General features: G+C 35.0%; 1 protein-coding gene across 10 annotated transcripts in view; it reads right to left on the reverse strand.

The window, feature by feature from the left end:
- CFAP69 (cilia and flagella associated protein 69) overlaps nucleotides 1-20,629 on the reverse strand; it is a 70,994-nt gene that overhangs the window by 16,465 nt on the left and 33,900 nt on the right. For 5 of the 10 annotated variants that reach the window (XM_054559533.2, XM_054559534.2, XM_054559535.2 and 2 more), the window contains 8 exons: nucleotides 19,631-19,754; nucleotides 16,626-16,674; nucleotides 16,413-16,534; nucleotides 13,916-14,132; nucleotides 10,754-10,918; nucleotides 7,407-7,525; nucleotides 6,057-6,176; nucleotides 5,453-5,571 (listed from right to left, as the gene is read on the reverse strand). In XM_054559533.2, the coding sequence (XP_054415508.1) occupies nucleotides 5,453-5,571; nucleotides 6,057-6,176; nucleotides 7,407-7,525; nucleotides 10,754-10,918; nucleotides 13,916-14,132; nucleotides 16,413-16,534; nucleotides 16,626-16,674; nucleotides 19,631-19,754 (1,035 nt within the window). The remainder of the gene's footprint in view (nucleotides 1-5,452; nucleotides 5,572-6,056; nucleotides 6,177-7,406; nucleotides 7,526-10,753; nucleotides 10,919-13,915; nucleotides 14,133-16,412; nucleotides 16,535-16,625; nucleotides 16,675-19,630; nucleotides 19,755-20,629) is intronic. The other 5 variants (XM_054559537.2, XM_002818266.6, XM_003777098.5 and 2 more) reach the window with 1 other exon arrangement.

Consider the following 20,629-nt stretch of genomic DNA (forward strand, 5'->3'; position numbering starts at 1 on the left):
CCCTTAATGCTTCATAAAATGCCACTATGACTCTTACTGTAACTTGCCTGCTTTATGGCTAGGTAAGGCCTGGGACACACGGAATAAGATGCTGGAAAGAGTCAGACCTTATCTGTACTTCTGTCTGGGTCCTAGACTCCATGCCTAGTACATAATTAGAATGCTGAACTTACCAAGCTTTTTGCCAAAAGCAAAAGTTGCCAAGAGTTAACAGCGTAACATGTATTTGAGACTACTAAAGAAACAGTTTTATATGTAAGATGTATAAAGAAAGTGAAATGTGTTTTTGGCAAAAGATTATAAGAAGTCATGGGAATGTGGATTTTTTTTTCCTACATTAAAGGGTATTTTACAATTAGATAAGATAAAGCTGAAGGTTTAAACAAGTTGGGGCAGGTTTGTGAAACATTGTAGAAGAAATTCTGTGTGTGGCCATTGGCTAAAATTAAAGGGGTATTATTCAGTTTTTCTGACAACAGGTTTTTCTTGGAGCAAAATCCTGTTTATGATCTGCTCTTTAACAGAAATTGTAAAGGGTTATAAAAGGTTTATGAGAATCTTACCTTATGGTCAGACATTAAAATTGGGTAGATATGTCTATAAGGTTTTATTAAGAATTGAGTTTAAAATTAATAGTACACTAATGTAAAGGTAAAATTTGGCTTATTTGGTATAAACATCATACAGGAAGCATTGTCAAATGTGAAACAGTATTTAGCTTTCTTTGGGCTATATTTGCATAAATGTGTTATTGGTATGTGTTCCAAAATGATGGGAAATGCCTACAATTCTGATATGACTTAGTATAGGTCACTAATACTTATAATTGCTACATAAAACCGTCGTATGCCACTGAGATAACTAAGTTGCTTTGTCAATCATGTTTTTGACTATGTGATGTTTTGTCATCCACAAACAATTGTTTTGTTTTGATCCTCTTCAAAAGGTCATTTATAGTCAGCTATAGAACTCTAACAGGTATTCTTAAATGCAGGTTTCTGATAACTTTGGAGATTGTGACCTCTGAATAGAGGAAAAACCTTTCAGAACTCTCACAGAGAGCTGAAATGTTCATGAATATCAAACAGAAATTAATTTTGTGGACTAAACTAATAGAAGTCTAACATAATCTTTTTAACTTGTTGCTTAAAACGTTGCTGATCCTTTTTTCCCCCCCAGAGTTAAGACAACTCATCTTTGGAGCTATTTACAGCTTTTAACAATTGGGTAAAGTATGCTCGTGTGAACAAAATTTGGAGCATATTTGTTTTTTTCTACCCAATTTCTCCAGAATTTGAAAATTATTCATGAGTATTCTTAATTTATGGCAATATAGGTATTTGCAACAAGAAGTATAATAAGAATCTGTTTTCTTTTGCAACAGGACACAATTGGAGAAACTGATTATTTTACTAAGGCTTTGACTGGAATGGTGTGTTTTGAGGAATCAGACTTGATGTGTAAAGCCAATAAAAGTCCTTTGGGAAAACTTGATACTTTGTCTACACAGTCTCTGTATAGGGTTCCTGGCCTGTGGTAAGTAAAGAATGTCACTTTCTGACAGGCCCAGGAGCCCCAAGTTATCTTGGGACCTCAAGAGAAGAGAAATTTACCAAACTCTTAGGTATGTGAGGGTAAAAACCCATGGGTGGGCTTGGCTTTTAAAAAAGTCTTATCTGAGATTCCTTATGGAACAGAGTTCCATCAAAGTCAATTCAAATAGCCCATATGGCAAATAATTATTCTTGCTGCACCTTATACAAATAATCAGGCCAAGTATAATAAAGCAAATTCGTCTTACTATAATTTGTCTTTAGGATAAATGGGAAACTGGAGAGAGAAATATGTTTCAAGAACTATGGTACACCTGTTGTTAGATTCCAGTCTCATCAGCTGTTTTCAAGTTTGTTTCTGCAATTTAGACTAATGCTACTCATTCCTGGGAACCAATCAGTGATCTCTGACTGCTGCTCAGAAGAAATAAGAGGGCTGGATAATGTGAAAACCAGAATTGATGTTCTATTCAATTTTATCAATATTAATCAATAATTAATACTCAATTGTTACTTTTTCAGATATCACCTTCTGTCAGAACTCAAGAGTTATGAATGACCCTCGACATACCGATGCTTTCTGACTGAGCTCCCCTATACCCTGAACACAAGAGACCCTAACAGATAGGCAGGAATATCATCACCCTTCTTCAGCCTGAAGATGTTACGGAAGACGGATCTTCATCCCTCTGCAACCCTAAGGATTAATGCTTCTCTTATAAAAGGAATGGGGAAAATGTCAGATGCATTTGAACCAGGGCAACTCCATCTTGAATAGGGGCTGGGTAAAATGAAGCTGAGACCTACTGTGCTGCATTCCCAGATAGTTACGGCATTCTAAGTCACAGGATGAGATAGGAGGTCGCAAAAGATACAGGTCATGAAGACCTTGGGGATAAAACAGGTTGCAGTGAATAAGCCAGTTAAAACTCACCAAAACCAACATGCTGACACAAATGACCTCTGCTTGTCCTCACTGCTACACTCCCACCAGTGCAACGACAGTTTACAAATGCCATGGCAACATCAGGAAGTTACCTTTTATGTTCTATAAAGGGGAGGCATAAATAATCCACCCCGTGTTTTATAGAGATAACCATACAAATGGGAAACCAGCAGCCCTCAGGGCTGCTCTGTGGAGTAGCCATTCTTTTATTCCTTTACTTTCCTAATTAACTTGCTTTCACTTTATCCTTTGGACTCACCCTGAATTCCTTCCTGTGTGTGATCCAAGAGCCCTCTCTTTCGGTCTGGATCAGGACCCCTTTCCTGTAACAATTTACTAAAGTGCCTACTTTGGTTTGTGCAGCTCACATGGTATCAGGGTTTAAAGCTGCTGCTGGGGCTACTTGCACTCTTCTTCCTGATAGGGAATGTGGACTGAACAAGCTATCACTGGTGGTAGCAACAGATACTATTCTCAGTTCCTCCCGGAAATTGCAAGCCTGCTGTGGTCACTTTCCTGTGTCCCCTTTCTAAACATAGCTCACTCTTAAAAAAAAAAAAAAAAAAAAAAAAAAGAAAAGAAAAGACATTGTTTCTACTGCCTGTTTCATTATGGTGCATAGACAGTAGGAGTAGGGTAGAGGCTGGTATATAAAATGCCATCAGCTTTGCTCCTCCCATTCAGGTGGTCCCAGGTTTTACCCCTGGGGTGGCCAGAGATTTGGGCAAACATTATTCTGGGTGTGTCTGTGAAGGTGTTTCTGGATGTAATTAACATTTTAATCAGTAAACTGAATAAAGTAGCCTGCCCTTACTAATGTGGGTGGGCCTTATGCAAGCAACTGAAGATCTAAACAGAATGTAAAGGCTGAGTAAGAGGGAACTCCTCTGCCTGACTGCTGAGCTGGGACTCAGGCTTTCAGACTCAAATGGAAATATTTGCTCTTCTTGGGCTTCAAGCATCCAGCTTTCAGATTGGCACTCAGAACACTGGGTTTTCTGGTCCTTAGGCCTTCAGTCTCAGACTGCAACTACACCATCGGTATTCCTGGGTATTCCACTTGCTGACAGTAGTTCTTGGGACTTTTCAGCCTTTATAATTGTGTGAGCCAATTCCTTATAATAAATATCAATCTCTCTTTCTCTCTGTTTTTTTTTTCCTACTGGTTCTGTCTCTCTAGGGAATCTTGACTAATATAATATCCAAATGCAAAGGGTCAGCAAAAGCTAAGACAATCTTAATGGGGGAGGAAAAAGTAGAAAGACTTACTCTACCAGATGTCTAGACTTATTAAAAAGACCTAATTATTAAAATAGCACATTACAGAAGGATAGACAAAAGACTGGTAGAACAGCACAGAAAGCCTAGAAATAGATCCAAATATATATGGACATTTGATTTGTACAAAGAAGGTACTGCAAAGCAGTGGGTAAAGGATGGTTTATCCAAAAACAGCATTGAATTACATCCATACAAAAAAAGTAAAACTTGTACCTCACCTTACACCATACATACAAATCAATTCCAAGTAGATTGTAGGTCTAAATGTAAAGGGCAAAACAATAAAGCTTCTAGAAGAAACATAGGCAGTGATCTTCATGACTATGGGGTAAGGAAAGACTGTTTAAACAGGGCACTAAAAGTACTGACCATATAAAAAGATTGGTAAATTGGACCACACTGAAATTAAGACTATCAGTTCAACAAAAAGAGAGTGAAGAGAGTGAAAATGTAAGCCTCAGAGTGGCAGAATATATTTGACAACATGTAACAGAAAAAGGCTCATATCCAGGACATATAAAGAACTCTAAAAAACAATAGGTAATTCAGTAGAAAAGTGAGCAAGAGACTTGAGTAGGGATTTCACACAAAAAAGGCTATTTAAATGGCAAATGAACTCACTAGCAATCAGGAATATGAAAATTAAAACTACAAAGAGACACTGGCACAAGTCCACAAGAACGACTGCAATGAAAGATACAACACAATGTGTTGGTAAGAGTGTGGAAAAAGGAGAAACCTCCACACTACTGGGAAAGGTGTAATTGATGTAAGTACTTTGGAAAATTTTTTGGTATTATCTCCTAAAGCTGAACAGACATAAAAATGCCCAGATCTGGGCATTTTTACATCTAGGTGCATACTGGACAGAAATATCTATGATGTTTAATAAAATATATGCACACAAATATTTTTTCACAAGCCTAGGCTAATTTGTGTTTGAATCTTAGTTTTTAACAAAATGTTTAACAAGTAAAAACAATGTAATTTTTTAGAAAACAGAAGAAACTTATAGAATAAAAATATAAAGAAAAAATATTTTTGTATGGCTATAAATATGTTTGTATTTTAAGCTAAATGTTATTACAAAAGAGCCAAAAACTTAAAGAAAATGAAAACATTTATAAAGTAAAAAAAAAAATTATAGTAATCTAAGGTTAATTTATTGAGAAAAGAAAAATATTTTAAAAGTAAGTTTAGTGTAATCTAAATGTAGAGTGTTGATAAAGTCTACAGTAACGTATAATAAGGTCCTAGGCCTTCACATTCATTCACCATTCACTCACTGACTCACTCACAGCAACTAGTACTGCAAGCTCCATTTATAAGTGCCCTATACAAGCGTACAAATTTTTTTAAATCTTTTATTCTGTAGTCTTACTGTACCTTTTTTAATGTTTAGGTATGTTTAGATACATAATACTTACCATTGTGTTACAATTGCCTACAATCTTCAGTACAGTAACATGACATACAGTTTGTAGCCTTTAGGCTATACCATCTAGCCTAAGTGTATAGTAGGCTATACCATCTACGTTTGTGTAACTACATCCTATAATGTTTGCATAAGACGAAATTGCCTAAGGAAACATTTCTCAGAATGTATCCTCACTGTTGTAAAGTGATGCATGACTGCTGTGAGTCTACCTAATTTGATTATAGCAATACTCACCAAATGCTGTCCAATGTACTAAAAAGAAGTACATTATAGCCTAAGCCACTCTGTAACTTCCTGGGGTCTGTTTTCATCACATGAAGAACTATATCTACTCCTTCAGTTCCGAAAATTTCCTGTTTAAGATATTTGTTTTAAATTATTTCTTGAAATAAATAAATAATTCCTCCCTTTCCTACTTTATCAGTCCCCTAATATTGCTTTTTTACCAGAGAAATACAGCAACATTGTTAGAAAAATACTATTTTTACTGCAATTTAAAAAACTGTACTTACTTGTTCTCAGGAATTTAAGACAAATTATTATAAAACTAAGCATTTTAAGAGGGGGCATCAATCAACATGCCAGCTTAATAATATCCCTTGATATTTTTTGTTTTATTCCCTTTCTCCTAAAAAAGTCATAAAACTTGCACCTTGATTTTCTTCAATATTATAATCAATGCAGTCTAGCATTATGTCAGATCAATTCTTAGATAGTAAGAACTATCATGCAAGATTTTCTAATGACCGCAAGAGAGAAATAAAATATAAATGTAGTTAAAACATTTAATAGTTTATGTGAAGTTTTAACCACTTGATATTTTTCTCTTACTAATTACCTTTCTCATTGCCTTGCTGTTCAGTTCTGGTTCCCAGTAAGCAAGATTATGATTATTTTTCCAGAGGAGCCCAGGCACCGGGTGGTAGAATACGATGAGAAGTTGAATCAAAGCTTGGAGCTAAACAGGCATTCACTTAAAATCTATCTATTGAAACCATCATTTTTTTGTTTTTATCTTTCCAATTCCATCCCTTGCTATTTAACATTTAAATTATCAATCTCTGAGACTCAGAGTTCACTATGGAGCTAAAAAAGATAAAAGGGGATTAAGATCTTGTTCTAACTTTTGGCTTTAGGTTTGAACCCAATTCAAACCCCAAACAACATTTAAAATGGTACAGCTCACTCTGGAAAACTGTTTGGCAGTATCTTATAAAGACACACCTACTTTATGATACATCAAGTCCAATTGTAGATACTTACCCAAGAGAAATGAAAGCATTATACCCACTAGTACAAGACTAGTACAAGAATGTTCACTGAAGCTGTATTCATTATAGCTGTAAATAAAAACAACCCAAGTGCCTATCTATCAATAGGGGAACAGATGAACACATTTTGATATATTCACACAATGGAATACTATTTAGCAATAAAAAGAAATGAATTATTGATACATGCAATGACATGGATATATTTCTTTCTTTCTTTTTCTTTTTCTTTTTTTCAGATGGAGTCTCGCTGTGTCACCTAGGCTGGAGTGCAGTGGTGAGATCTGGGCTCACTGTAACCTCCTAGGTTCAAGCAATTCTCGTGCCTCAGCCTCCCAAGTAACTGAGATTACAGGCGCACACCATACGCCTGGCTAATTTTTGTATTTTTAGTAGATATGAGGTTTCACCATGTTGGCCAGGCTGGTCTCGAACTCCTGACCTCAGGCAATCCACCTGCCTCAGCCTCCCAAAGTGCTGAGATTACAGGCCTCAGCCACCATGCCCGGCCAACATGGATATATTTCTAAAATATGATGCTGGGTGACAGAATCCAGACATAAAAGAGTAAATATTGTGTGATTCCATTCATATAAACTTAAAGAATAGGCAAAACCAACCTATAGGAATAGAAAACAGAACAGTAGTTTGTCTGGAAGTGAGTGGGGGCATGGCTTCTAACAGGATGAGGAAATTTTATAGAGATAGAAATATTCTCTGTTTTAATTGGGGGCATTAGTTAAATGGGTGTATACTGTTGTATATTCTGTACCTTTTACTTTATATAATTATGCTCTAATTATTAACAAAAATATTAAATTTTCACAAAATTAAATACAATTATAGAGACTTCCAAAAATAGTTTATAGTGTTAGGTGACTGGGAGACCTGAACAAAACTTTCACAGGCATACATACCTTCCTTTGAATGTGATTCTCACAAAGACCAGATAGGATAAGTAATATATCAGACTGGATTTCCAAAACAATGGCTTCTTCCTTTTCATTAGGCTTGCTTATTATATTTTTAAAGATTCCTGGTATGAAAATGTTTAAAGAATGTATAGTTATTGGACACTACTTTTATTTTGATCAATTACTGTTTGGAAATCTCTTCTAAAAAGTTTATTTGGCTAGAGAAACTTTTATTTTATTTACTTATTTATTTTTATTTGTTATAAAGAGACAAGGTCTCATTATGTTGCCCAGGCTAATCTTGAATTTCTTGGCTCAAGTAATCCTCCTGTCTCGGCCTCGCAAAGTGTTGGGATTACAGGCGTGCACCACCATGTCCAGCCTAGAAAAACTACTTTAGAAGAGGATATTTTCATTGCATAGTAACCTAGAGGCTGCAAAAAGAAGATGATAAATGAATTCCTGGAGCTTTCAATACAATCAGTAGCCCCACCTACTTATATAGAATTTCTCAATGTAATCCATAGCCTCACATATATAGGAATTCTAGTTCAGAATTAATAGCATGTCATTAAAGGATGCCCCAATAACCTGATACTTTGCTCAGCAAACTGTGTTTAAAAATATGCAGAGTTTCATGAGGTAGGAAATGAGTGACTTTGCAAATATATGACCAAATTTCCTGACTGTGGTTTGCCTAATCTCTTCCTCTCCTCATGGTTAACAGGGTCAATTCTAAGCAAAGGTGGCAGATCTCTTTAGGGGTGTTTTCTATTGCTGTTACTGCTTTCTGCATCTTTCCTTGATGTCTAACTGAAGGTGTTTTAAACAACTTTAGATAACAGTATTCCATGTCCTTTAAAATCCCTCTTTTGCTTCTAATTGAAATTGAAAAGGACTGAAGATGGCCACTAACACTGATGAAATGATATTCATGATACACTTTTGCCTCAAAAAGGATTTTTTTAAACTTTAAATAAAGAAAAAAAGTCACTTTTTCTCAGTTAAAGGGGTAACTGGCATTAATGAGAAAGTATGGAGCTATGTTCCAAAGTAGAAGGGCCACGGAAATCATAGCCTATCTCCATAACTGGCCCTGAGCGACTATTCTAGGTCCCATTAGGATGAATTACAGCTGGGGGGAATCAGACCCTAAGACAGGCTAGTTGAGCCTGCTGGAGGCTCAGTGCTGGGGTATGCCATGGATAGAGGGGCCTATATCGCTTTATCAGGAACATCTTCTGGGAATCCAGTTTGACTGGCCATAGGTCTGCTTCTTCTTTCTAGATCATCTCATTCTTCTTCCTACCTGGGTGTAGGCAGAAACTTTCCCTGCTGCCTGTAACACATAGTATAATGCTCATATTTATGTACCCTTCAACTCCTTGCCTTTATTCTCTCCTTGTTATAGATCATTCTATTTCTCCCAGATTCTTCTTCCTAAAACATAACATTGTACATATAATCTCACTAATCAAAACCCTTTGAGACTCTCCATGCCTTAAGAGGATGAAGTTCGAACTACTGTCAATCACTCAAAACTCATTCCATCTTGGCCTCTAACTATACAATTAACCTATCTTGTGTTATTTATCTTCATAAAACTTTGGCTCCTCTTAAACTAGTTCTGAACACATTACCATTCATATTTCAGGACCATGTCTCTCTGTTCATGGTATTCCCTTGCTTGAAGGCCTTCTCTTCTTTTCCACCTCTAAACTACCTTTACCTCACGGAATCCTAAGACATCCTAGCCTTGAAAACCTACCCAAGCCTCTTAGTTTCCGTAACATTTACTCTGTACTACTCATTAAGTGTCTAATGGATGATGTGTAGGCTAACACATGCTATCTTTCTATGATATATGTAGTTTCTATTTTCTCATTAAAGAAAAGGTCCTCCGTGTCCTGCTCTATACATGTTTGTAACCCCAGTGTCTACACAGGAAGTATATAAACATTTATATTTTATTTCAATAGTTTTTGGGGAATAGGTGGTTTTTGGTTACATGGATAAGTTCTTTACTGGTGGTTTCTGAGATTCTGGTGCACCTGTCACCAAGCAGTGTACACTGTACCCAGGAAGTGTATAAACATTTACATTTAAAATCTAGTTACTACTTATTGAGCACGTTACTACTACACAGCCATGTTAGACTCAATAAGACAAGGTCCCTGCCTCTAAGAACTTAACATAAAGATCAGCTTCTTTCCAGTTAAAGGGAAAAGGTTCTAAGGAGAAAAAAACCATTGCTATTTGTTTTCCCTTTTCCCTACCCTATTCCCTAGTGCAGGCAGGATTAAGAATTCTTCCTAGACATATGAAAGATTACATTTCCTGGATTTCCTCTAGTTAGACTGAGTTTTGTGCAACAGAATGTGCACAGGAATGATAAAATGTACTTTCAGGTTTGTTCATCCCAAACAAACTGGGCAAAAAGGTAAATGTTTTCACCTAGCTTCTTTTCAATATACTTTGATTTCCTGCTATTTCCTATATTATTATTATTGGAGAGCACCACTCCACTCCACTAATGATGGAAGAGTAACCACCTTAATTTAACAAGTAGAAGATTTTTTGAGTAGGCATTTATAATTAATTGACATCTAGCAGATTATATAATTGATTAGTGAAGCAATCACTGAATATGAATGACTGAAATAGCTCTTTTCAAAGTCAAGGAAAGGTATGATCTAGAGAACTATTTATTTCTTAAATAAAAAAAGGCAAAGCAGCTTTTGTTTAGGGGTTCTGAATTTTACACTAAGTTTATGTGTACTTATTTTAGGAGACACTCATTAAGTGTTTAATTGATGACGTATAGGGTAACACATGCTATCTTTCTATGATATACATAGTTTCCATTTTCTCATCTAGCATAGTCAACTGTAAGTTAAAAGTCAAGGATATTCTGATATTTCGTATCAGAAAAGAAACTCCTCTGTACATTTCTGTAAATACCAATGTACCAACGTTCTGTTTTGACACATGCATTGGAACATGCCATGTTATCCTGTTTTAAAATAGCTCCAAAAGCCTTGGTCAAAAGTGGTGACCTTTATTACTAAAAGAATAAAACATAACAATAGCCCATTTTAAAAAAAGATAAAGATAATCCTAATGAAATGATATCTGAGTTGAAGAAATAAATGCTTAAAGGGTTAGTAAGTATGATATTTCAATAAGAAGACACACTAATTTATAGTAACAATATGAAACAAAAATCAAGAAAATATTCAGGAGTTTCTCAGTCATAAGGACAAAATAAATTTTGGAAAAACATTTCAAACAAAACTACTACTATTAAAAATATTCCTCTTTCATCAGTAAACCACCATGTTATATTTTACCTATCATTTGCTGAATTGTTCCCTTTTCACAAAGATCTTTGTTTACAGTCTCATCTTCAAGGTAGACCATGGCTCTCAGGAGTCTTAAACTGTAACGCATCTGGGCAAACTTGTTGCCTCGGCCACCTGTACCATGAAAACTGTTACCATGACTGAAAAACGGATCTGTGGAGAAAAAGTGATAATTTAAAACAAAAACATTTCAAATAAACAAAGCCAATATATCAGATATCTTATACATCTATCAAAAGTTTAAACAAATGTTAAAATTTTGTCATATTTGCTTTAGTTTTTTTTTAGAGAAATAAAATATTATCCCTTTTCTCTCTTACTATTCTCAGAATAGAAGTATGTGTTTTAGAATTTTACTCAAATGTATCATATTATATGTATCTTTTGCAATTTGCTTCTGTTACTCAACATGTTTATTTTAAAAATTATTCACATTGTCACAAGTAGATCTAGATTATTAATTTTAATTGGTTTCAGCATTCATTTTTATAAATGAAATATAGTTTATCCATTCACTAGTATAAACTGTTACAATAAACATTCTGGTTCATGTCCTCTTATATCCATTGAGAAGTGTTTTTCCATGTGACCAGAATAATATAGGATACATCCACATTGAATTTTACTAAAGGTGCTAAATTGTTTTCCAAGGTGTTTATACAGATACGATGTATAAGATGAGTTAATTTTTCTTTTTTAAGAGACAGGGTCTTGCTCTGTTGCCCAGGCTAGAGTGCAGTAGTATGATCACAGCTCACTGAAGCCTTAGTCTCTTGGGCTCAAGTGATACTCCCATCTCAGCCTCCCAAGAAGCTAGGACTACAGGTGTGTGCCACTATGACCAGCTAATTTTTTTTTTTTAAGAGATGGGGTCTCACCATGTTGCCCAGGCTGATCTTGAACTTCTGGCCTCAAGTGATCCTCCTGCCTTGAAAGTGTTGGGATTACAGGTGTGAGCTACTGCACCTGGCCTTGATTTTCCCCCACGAAATCTGTTAAATGTGAAATGGTAGTTTATTGCTGTTAATTTGCATTTATCTGATTGCCAATGAGATTTAGAGTTTTTAAATGTTTTTTGAAAATTTGGGGTTTTCTCTGTGACATGGCAGTCCCTAGTCCTTGTATACTTCTCTACTGAGTTGTTTTCTTGTTGATATATAGGAGTTCTTTATGAACCTGGATTCTAATCTATTATCAGTCACGGGGTAGTAAATGTCATCTCTCAACTTGTAAATTAGTATTTCACTTAGATTTTGTCAAACAGACATTTGTACGTTTTACAGTAGTTAAATGCATCAATCTTTTCTTATACCTTTAACTCATGAGTCTTTTTAAAGAAACCTTTCCTACCCTGATATCTAGCAAAAAGATATTTTCCCATGTTTTCTTCTAAGAGTTTCACTGTATGATTTTTCATATTTACATCTTTAATTTATTACTTTTGCAATTGATTTTTAGAAAAAACAAAGTGAAGAGGTCTAATTTTTATTTTTTCACATGGAGGACCAACTGCCCCAACACCACCCTTCCCTCACTGATTGGCAGTATCATCTCTCATAAAGCCAACCTTCCATATATTCCATGCCATTGGTCTCTCCATGACCCAGTACCACATAATTTTAATTACTATAGCTTTATCATAGGTCTTGATAAATAGCAAGGCAAATCCTCCCTTCTTTATGCTATGCTTTCTTTAAAAGCTTATTTTAGAAGTAGCTTTATGTTTCTAGCTAAAAAAAAAAAAGTTGAAAATACTGTTCTGAGTATTGCATGTTGGTTAAAATTGTGGGTTCTATTATAGAACCTGGATTAAATTTTTGCTCTGCCACTTGTGGCCAGGAATAATTATTTAGCTTCTTAGATTGAGTTCTACCCATCTGATACACAGGGATAATAAGAGTACCTATACCTCCTAGGTTTGTTGAGAGGACTAAATGACTTAATACTTGGAAGGTGTTTAAGGCTCACCAGATAGTAGGTTTTGAATAACTATTAGCTATCAGTCTTTCTCTTATTAGCCAGCATTTCCCCTTTTGCCTTAAAGTCTTCTACAAACATAAATGATATAAAGGATAGACTGAAGAATTGCTTTATTCAGTGGAAAATAATTTTATAAGACTAAATTTAGTAGCTCAGCATATTAGAAACTAGAGAATAAAAAGCCTGTCAGTTTTTCCTCCTTCATGAATAAATGGGTGATATTCTTGATCTAATGAAAATGCATCATACAAAATTATTGCCAGAGCAAAATTTCTACCAGAAAAGATGCAATATCTTCCTTATAAAACTTTTTAAAAAACGAATGTATTTCTTATTTCCTTTCTAAGAACTAAAACAAAATACAAACAAATTGGGGCTCTACTAATTTGGTAGACCACACTGGAGTCATTATTTCTGGCTAGAGATCTAGATTTTAAGCTCCATAGAGAAAAGGATATTTATTTTAAGCCTAACTGTATTTTCAGTAGTTAAGACAGTATCTTGTACTCAGTAGGCAGTCATAAATATTTGTTGAATGAATGCATTATAATACTGCCAGACTGGGCAATATTGTAATTCATTTCAGGCTCACGCCTGTAATCGCAACACTGTGAGAGGCCGAAGTAGGCAGATGGCTTGAGCCCAGGAGTTTGAGACCAGCCTGAGCAACATGGCAAAACCCTGTCTATATAAAATACAAAAATTAGCTTCGTGTGGTGGCATGCACTTGTAGTCCCAGCTACTGGGAAGGCTGGGGTGGGAGGATCGCTAGAGCCCAGGAGGTTGAGGCTGCAGTGAGCCATGAGCATGCCATTGCACTGTAGCCTGGGTGACAGGGTGAGACCCTGTCTCAACAAACAAACAAAGCAAATAAAATATCGCCAGCATTTATTTTCTTCCCAAATATAATTTTTAGATAGGTCTAATAATACAAAAATTTAAATTACATGTATGATTTCTTTAGGTGTGCATCAACTATGACATTTACTAATGTCTGACTTTAAAATCTGTGTTTTTCTTAAAACAACATATAAATACATTAAGAAGATAGGTCTATATGTTTTTACTTCTCATAGCTTTAATTAACTTCATTGTTATCTCTATGCATATATTGAGCATTCAGTTGAAATATGATTAGAATTTTGACAAGAATCTTGAAGGGCCACTCACCTTCACTCTCACACCATTCTAGAAATGCAAGGACTCGAGCATTTCCCTGGCATGACATGTATTCTTCTATTAATAAAGGAGCCACTGATGACAAAGTGGCAATTGCATGCAGTTGTAATTCTTCATACTGTGCTGCAGACCAGTCAATTATTTTTTGTTTCTCTGGCTTCTTAACATAGGTAAACAAAGCCAAAATAACTTGGCCATCAATTAATAGCTGTGAGAAAGAACAAAGGATACTTTGTTAGAAACATAGCTAAAAATACTTTAAGGCAATTAAATAAAAAATTTACATTTTGATGTTTTATTGAGGATTATTTCAAAATAATTCCTTTATAAAATAACCCCAATCTATGATAGGTACCAAAAAAACCACCAAAAATTAAATAACAGTTATAATCCTCTTTTCTGACGTATGTACTCTCTGACAATAATATAAAATATGTATTAATTTTGTGTTTTTGCTGCTCATATATGTAATGTAGTTCCTGCTTATAATAAAACCATAGGAGTAGAATATTTTGGGGCAAGTGCTGACATTTCTTTCCTCACTCTCTTTTTTAAAAAGGAAATATCTCACAGACTCAGATGTGTACCATAAAAAATAATTTTGTCTGAGGTAATGACTACAGTGAATATTTAACCACATGTAACAGAACTTACATAAACATTCTACCAAATAAATGTCAGTTAGGTCACAAGCCATGTTTCATTACATGCCTAGTATTTTAAAATTTTATTGAACCCATAATTTTAATAAAAATGAGATTAAAATGCATAGCTATTATGACAACAGAATTAATATAGCTGATTCTGATGGATGCATACTTATGATTCACATGAGAATAAAACACCATATGCTATATTTAATTTTCTTTTAACTTGGCATTATTCTATAAAGATTTTAACAAAAACAATTAATTTTTCTAATTCCCTACTACTCCACGTGAAAAGAATGCAAGATTTAGAGTTGAGAAAACAGGAATAACTACTAGTTCTAACATTATTGCTAGAATTAAGTATATAATGTTTCAAAAAAAACCCCTGTGTATTGCAAATGATAGTGTACATATTCATTATTATTACTAGTAATATTACCGGACCACAAATTATGTGACACATAAAAATTGTTGATTTCACTGCTCACAAAGTGTTTTAAGAAGCTCCTCACCATAATCTGTGCTACTTGGCTCTGTTGCCTATAAAATGTTGTTCAATCAATTAGAATTGACTTACAAACTGTATTGTAAATTTTATTATCTTTATAGGTCTAATTTTAATATTTATATAATACTCTATTGGAATAATAAACCATACTTTATGGAATAATTTTCCAAATGATTTTCCATTTGCATTTTGGAAAATACATTTAGGTTCTACACAGTATGTATTTTTTTGTCAGAAATAATAAAGTTATAATTATAAAGACAATTTTTCTTTTCCTGAGCATTTGAAAATATATATATTCCTTAAAGTTGCATTACTAAGAAAATGCTCAGCTAGTTAAATCCTCATAATAATCTCGAGGTAGGTGTTATCCCCATGTTGAAGTTGAGCTACCTGGGATTTAGAGAAATCAAACAACCCATTCAATGCCACATAGCTAGAAAGCGGTAGCACTGAGATTCTGTCTGACTAAAGCCTTTACTGCTAGACTATCCCATCTTTCTATTATTGGTAGTGAAGTTGATAGACTGAATTCCTACTTCTTTTTCATGGTAATCCTTGGAGCTTTGTAGCGTTTTAGACTAAATGGAAATTTCACTTAATGCAGTAACTAACTAAACAGAATTGTTAATAATACATTTACTATCACTTTATTGTTCAAAAAGCCTTCATCGCAACTTCACGATAGACCTGTGAGCAGGGCTGAAGCATTATAATCTTTCCTTTACAGGAGGAGGAAATGAACGACAGATAGATGAGGTAACTTTTCTAAGGCTACATAGCTAGTAGGTGATAAGCCGGAAGTGAAATTCAGTTCCAATGTTCTTCAAATGACATCACGCTGTTATGCAGGAAACAAAGTATTAAGATAAATTCATAGACAGTAAAAGTGATTAAAAACATTAGGTTTGTGTGATGAAACAGCAGGTTCATAAGAGTTTGAGATTGGCATCACAGAGGTTAATAATTTTCTCCATCATTAAATCAGTCCTTGTTACTATGGTCAGAGACAGATTATTAGGTTGGAATGGGCCTATGTGAAGCTTCTTTCATTTTATGCTGTCTAATTCAAGAGATTTAACTGTATTATTAAATCTCTTAGGTTCTACTATTTTTCTTTGGTTTATGTGGTTTAAATTTAAGTACTTCACTGTTTACTAACAGATAAGCAAAGAAAAATTTTAAAAGCTAAAATTCAGGCCAGTAAGATTTTACAACTTTCTGTGGTAAATATATGAACTGATAAAATATTTACAGTCAGGACTTTAAAATAGGTATACTACAAAGTAAGACAATTTTTATTGATTTTCTTGCCTTGATCACTGTTTACCTGTACGGTAGGTAAATCTTTACATAAGATCACAATTACATTGAATAGTAATTTCTTCAACTCAAAATCTTCATAGGAATTAGAAAGCTTAAGTCCTTTTACCAAAAGATTTTGACTTTTAACTGTGAGGGAAAAAAAGTAAAATGAAAGCTTAAATGTTGTACAAGACTCATCAAGATAATTATAAGAAGTTCAAAGTTTTATGTTTTTTACCTTCATTAAAGGTGGCAAACAGTATCAAATCCTTGGTAAAGCCACATTCCTAATATAAATACATAAAATAAGCAGAAAGATGAATGAATAAGATGAAAGTTATGATGCAGATGCTCATATTTACTACTTATGTACATTTATCAAATTCTCCTACTGTCATTCATTTGAATTCATAAAGCATGAATAGTAATAAAGAGTGAGGCAAAAAATAAAAACATATAGCCAGATAAGCTTATTTAAAATTAAATAAGCCAGATTTATTTAATTTTAAACTTACTTCTGTAGGTTTTAAGAAATATTTTATATTATTCTATGAATAGTCTGTTTAAAATTGTTAAGGATCCAAAGTATATTATGTCTTTATAGTTACTTCTATAATTCATTATCTATACTTCAAATGACACAGTAAGGGAGGAAAATCCAGTTATTCTCAACAGCTTTTCTTCTTAAACACTTCCACTTCTACCCCAACCATTCTTGTTATGTCAAATGTTTGGTCAAGAGATAATAAAGTAGTTCCTACTTAGCATGAAAAGCCCTGAAGAATCACTAGAGTTGTAAACATTTTAGTATATCAGCATTCCTGACAGAGATATCCTAGTTGGACTTTGCACATTAGGGAGAGTTTACAGGGGCAAACCCTGGGCCTACGAGCTTGTAGTTTTATAGCCCCATTACTTTAGGATCTATATGGTGTCTTTAGATGCTGAAGATATTATTTCCTTTGACTCACATTCGTGAAATTCATCTGAATGTTTGCAAGGACACTAATGAGAAATTACTACCTGACCAGGGGCTTCTAGAGAAACAAAGGTCTACCTATAAGTTGCAGCTTTAACTAGGATACTATGTAGGACTGTTTCCCTATTTGCACAGCATGAATTCCATGACTCTTGGGACTACTTGACATCCACGGTTAGTGGGCTGAGGTCTTCACAGCCAGTTCTTTGTAGCACAACTAGAACGTATGTGCCTGACTTGTGAATATTGTTGCCAAGGATCTCTATTAAATAATTTCAATAATTCAATGATTTTTAATTATAAAATATGTGAAGGCTCAGCTTCTGGTACAGATGAGTAGTAGCTCCGAGAGAAATTCTCCTGCTGGTGACAAATAAAACTGTCTTGTGACCAAGAGTAAGCAGACACTGGAAGGATGTCAGAATTTTGTAGAAGGGGATGGCACTACACGAGTTTCCCATTTTAAAAAAGGCTTTTAGGGCCGGGCGCAGTGGCTCACGCCTGTAATCCCAGCACTTTGGGAGGCCAAGGCGGGCAGATCATGAGGTCAGGAGATCGAGACCATCCTGGCTAACATAGTGAAACACTGTCTCTACTAAAAATACAAAAAAATTAGCCAGGTGTGGTGGCAGGTGCCTGTAGTCCCAGCTACTCGGGAGACTGAGGCAGGAGAATGGCGCAAATCCGGGAGGCGGAGCTTGCAGTGAGCCGAGATCGAGCCACTGCACTCCAGCCTGGGCGACAGAGCGAGATTCTGTCTCAAAAAAAAAAAAAAAAAAAAAAAAAGGCTTTTGGCCCGAGAGCAGGCCGTATTCTATACCTCGTGGGAATGCTAAAACTCAGAGTAACCCTGTGATCTTAGTGGCCTGAAGAACCAGAGGACAGAGGCAACCACAGCCACTGGAAAGTGAAGGGAGAAATCCCATAGAGGAGAGAGCCAGAGAGAGAGAATGCTAAATTCTGTGTACAAACTCTTCCCAAATATCTGGCTGATATCTGAACCACACAAGTGCAGAGAATACTCAAGCATCCCAGGCAAGAACTGAATTGAGATTTGGGCTGCCATACCTCAAAAAGGGATGAGAACAGCAAAGTTAAATATGTAGTTATTAAAAACTCTTCAGAGGAGTATACCAGAATCTACAGTAAAGATGCTCATAATGAATAGAAAGATAAGAACTCTCCGGAGAGACATTACAAAAAGGAATAAAAATAAATTCTAAAACTGAAAAATATATCTGAAGTAAAAATGCACTGGATGAGATTAACAGCAGAATGGAGATGACAGAAATAAAAAAGTCAATGAATTTAAATATATAGACTAATACAAATTATCCAACCTGAAGAATAGAGAGAAAAATGATTGAAAAAAGTGAGCAGAGCCTCAGAAACCTGTGGGACAATATCAAAAAGTCAAACATAAAAGTAATCAGAGTCTCTGAAGAAGTGGGGAGAGAGAATGGGGCTGGAAAAATATTTGAAGAAATAATGGCCAAGAGTTCTCCAAACCTTCTCAAAGACTTAAATTTATATATCCAAGAAGCTCTATGAAACCTAAGCAGAACAAATACAAAGGAGATTTCACCTTAGCACATCATTTCGAAACTGCTAGAAACCAAAGATAGAGTGAAAATCTTGAAAACAGTGAGAGACAAAGATGATATATTATACATAGGGGGATAATGATTTGAAATAATAGATACTTCTCATCAGAGTCCAGGGTGCTCACCATTACACCATGGAACCTCACACTGAATATTTCTCATCAGAAACAACAGACTCCAGAAGACAGTAGAACTTTATTTTTGATGCTAAACAAAAACATTTTTCAGGCTAGAGTTCTATATTCAATGAGCATAGATTTTAAGAATTAAGATGAATTAAATATATTTTCAGATAAAAGAAAACTAAGATAATTTGTTGCCAGCAGCCAGTAGATTTGCACCACAAGAAATTGTAAACAAAGTTCTTCCAGTGAAAGAGAAATGATGCCAGATGGAAACTCAAATCATCAGGAAGGAAAGAAAAGCATCATAAGTGGTAAACATGTGTATAAATCACACAATATGAGGAAGATTCCAAATTTCCAGAGGATTCCAAAGAAGAATTGGCAGAGTGATAAGCACACTGGTGACCATCATGATATTACAGCATAACTTAGCATTACAACAAAATACACAAATATTCCAACATAATATAGGACTTCTTTCACCCACGCCCACCACTTCCACAATTAAAATTAATGCAATTTGATTCATACTTACAATCATTGGTGCTTCAGGATTTTGAGCTATAATTGTAGTGATCACTAATATGTCATTTCTAAGCTGACGGTCATAATGACTGAAACCTCTCATAAACAGATTTTTAAATACTTCCTTCAAAGCCCTAGAAAGTAAAATCATATTTTAAAAACTATATTGTTATGCACTAAATGTTTGCGTCCCTCCAAAATTCATATATTTAAATCCTAACCCCCAATGTGATGGTTTCAGGAGTGAGGCCTTAGGGAGGTAATGAGCCCTCGTGAATGGAATTAGTGCCCTTATAAAAGGGACTCCAGAGAGCTGTCTTGCTCTCTTTCCTCCATGGAAGAATACAAGATATCAGCAGTATGCAACCCAGAAGAGCACCCTCATCAGAACCCAACCACACTGGCACCCTGATCTCAGAATTCTAGCCTCCCATACTATGAAAAATAACTTTCTGTTGTTTATAAACCACCCAGTTTATGGTACTTTATTATAGCAGCTCAAACTAAAACACATACTTTTATGGAAATGCTACCTGAATGTCTATCAACAAAATCTCCCTTTTTATATTATACTATTCATTTGAACATATTTCTAATATTTTTTACACTTCCAAATCTGCCTCTAATCCCCTATGTACCAGATAAGAATCCATTAAACCAGTCTATTACACATGGTGGTCAAAGTGGCAGCTCTATAACACATTCAATCATGTCATTTTCCTTTGTAAAACCACTTAAAGACTTCTTTGTTCTTAGGATTAAGTCCTACCTCCTTAACAAGGCTTATTAGACCTTTCATGTTATGGTCCCTGATACCATTGTTAGCCTCATCTCTCACCATTGTAGCCTGTTCCTTCTGCTCTCATCATACTGAATTTTAGTTTTCTGATTTTGCTAATTATATTTTCACTTGTTTTCCCTGTCTAGGATGCTCTCCACATGCAAAACTTTTCTGTTACCAAGTCCGGTTTGTCATTCAGTTACTAGACTTGAGTTCATTAGGAAGCAG

This window comes from Pongo abelii, chromosome 6 (assembly GCF_028885655.2).
Source record: "Pongo abelii isolate AG06213 chromosome 6, NHGRI_mPonAbe1-v2.0_pri, whole genome shotgun sequence".
NCBI lineage: Eukaryota > Metazoa > Chordata > Mammalia > Primates > Hominidae > Pongo > Pongo abelii.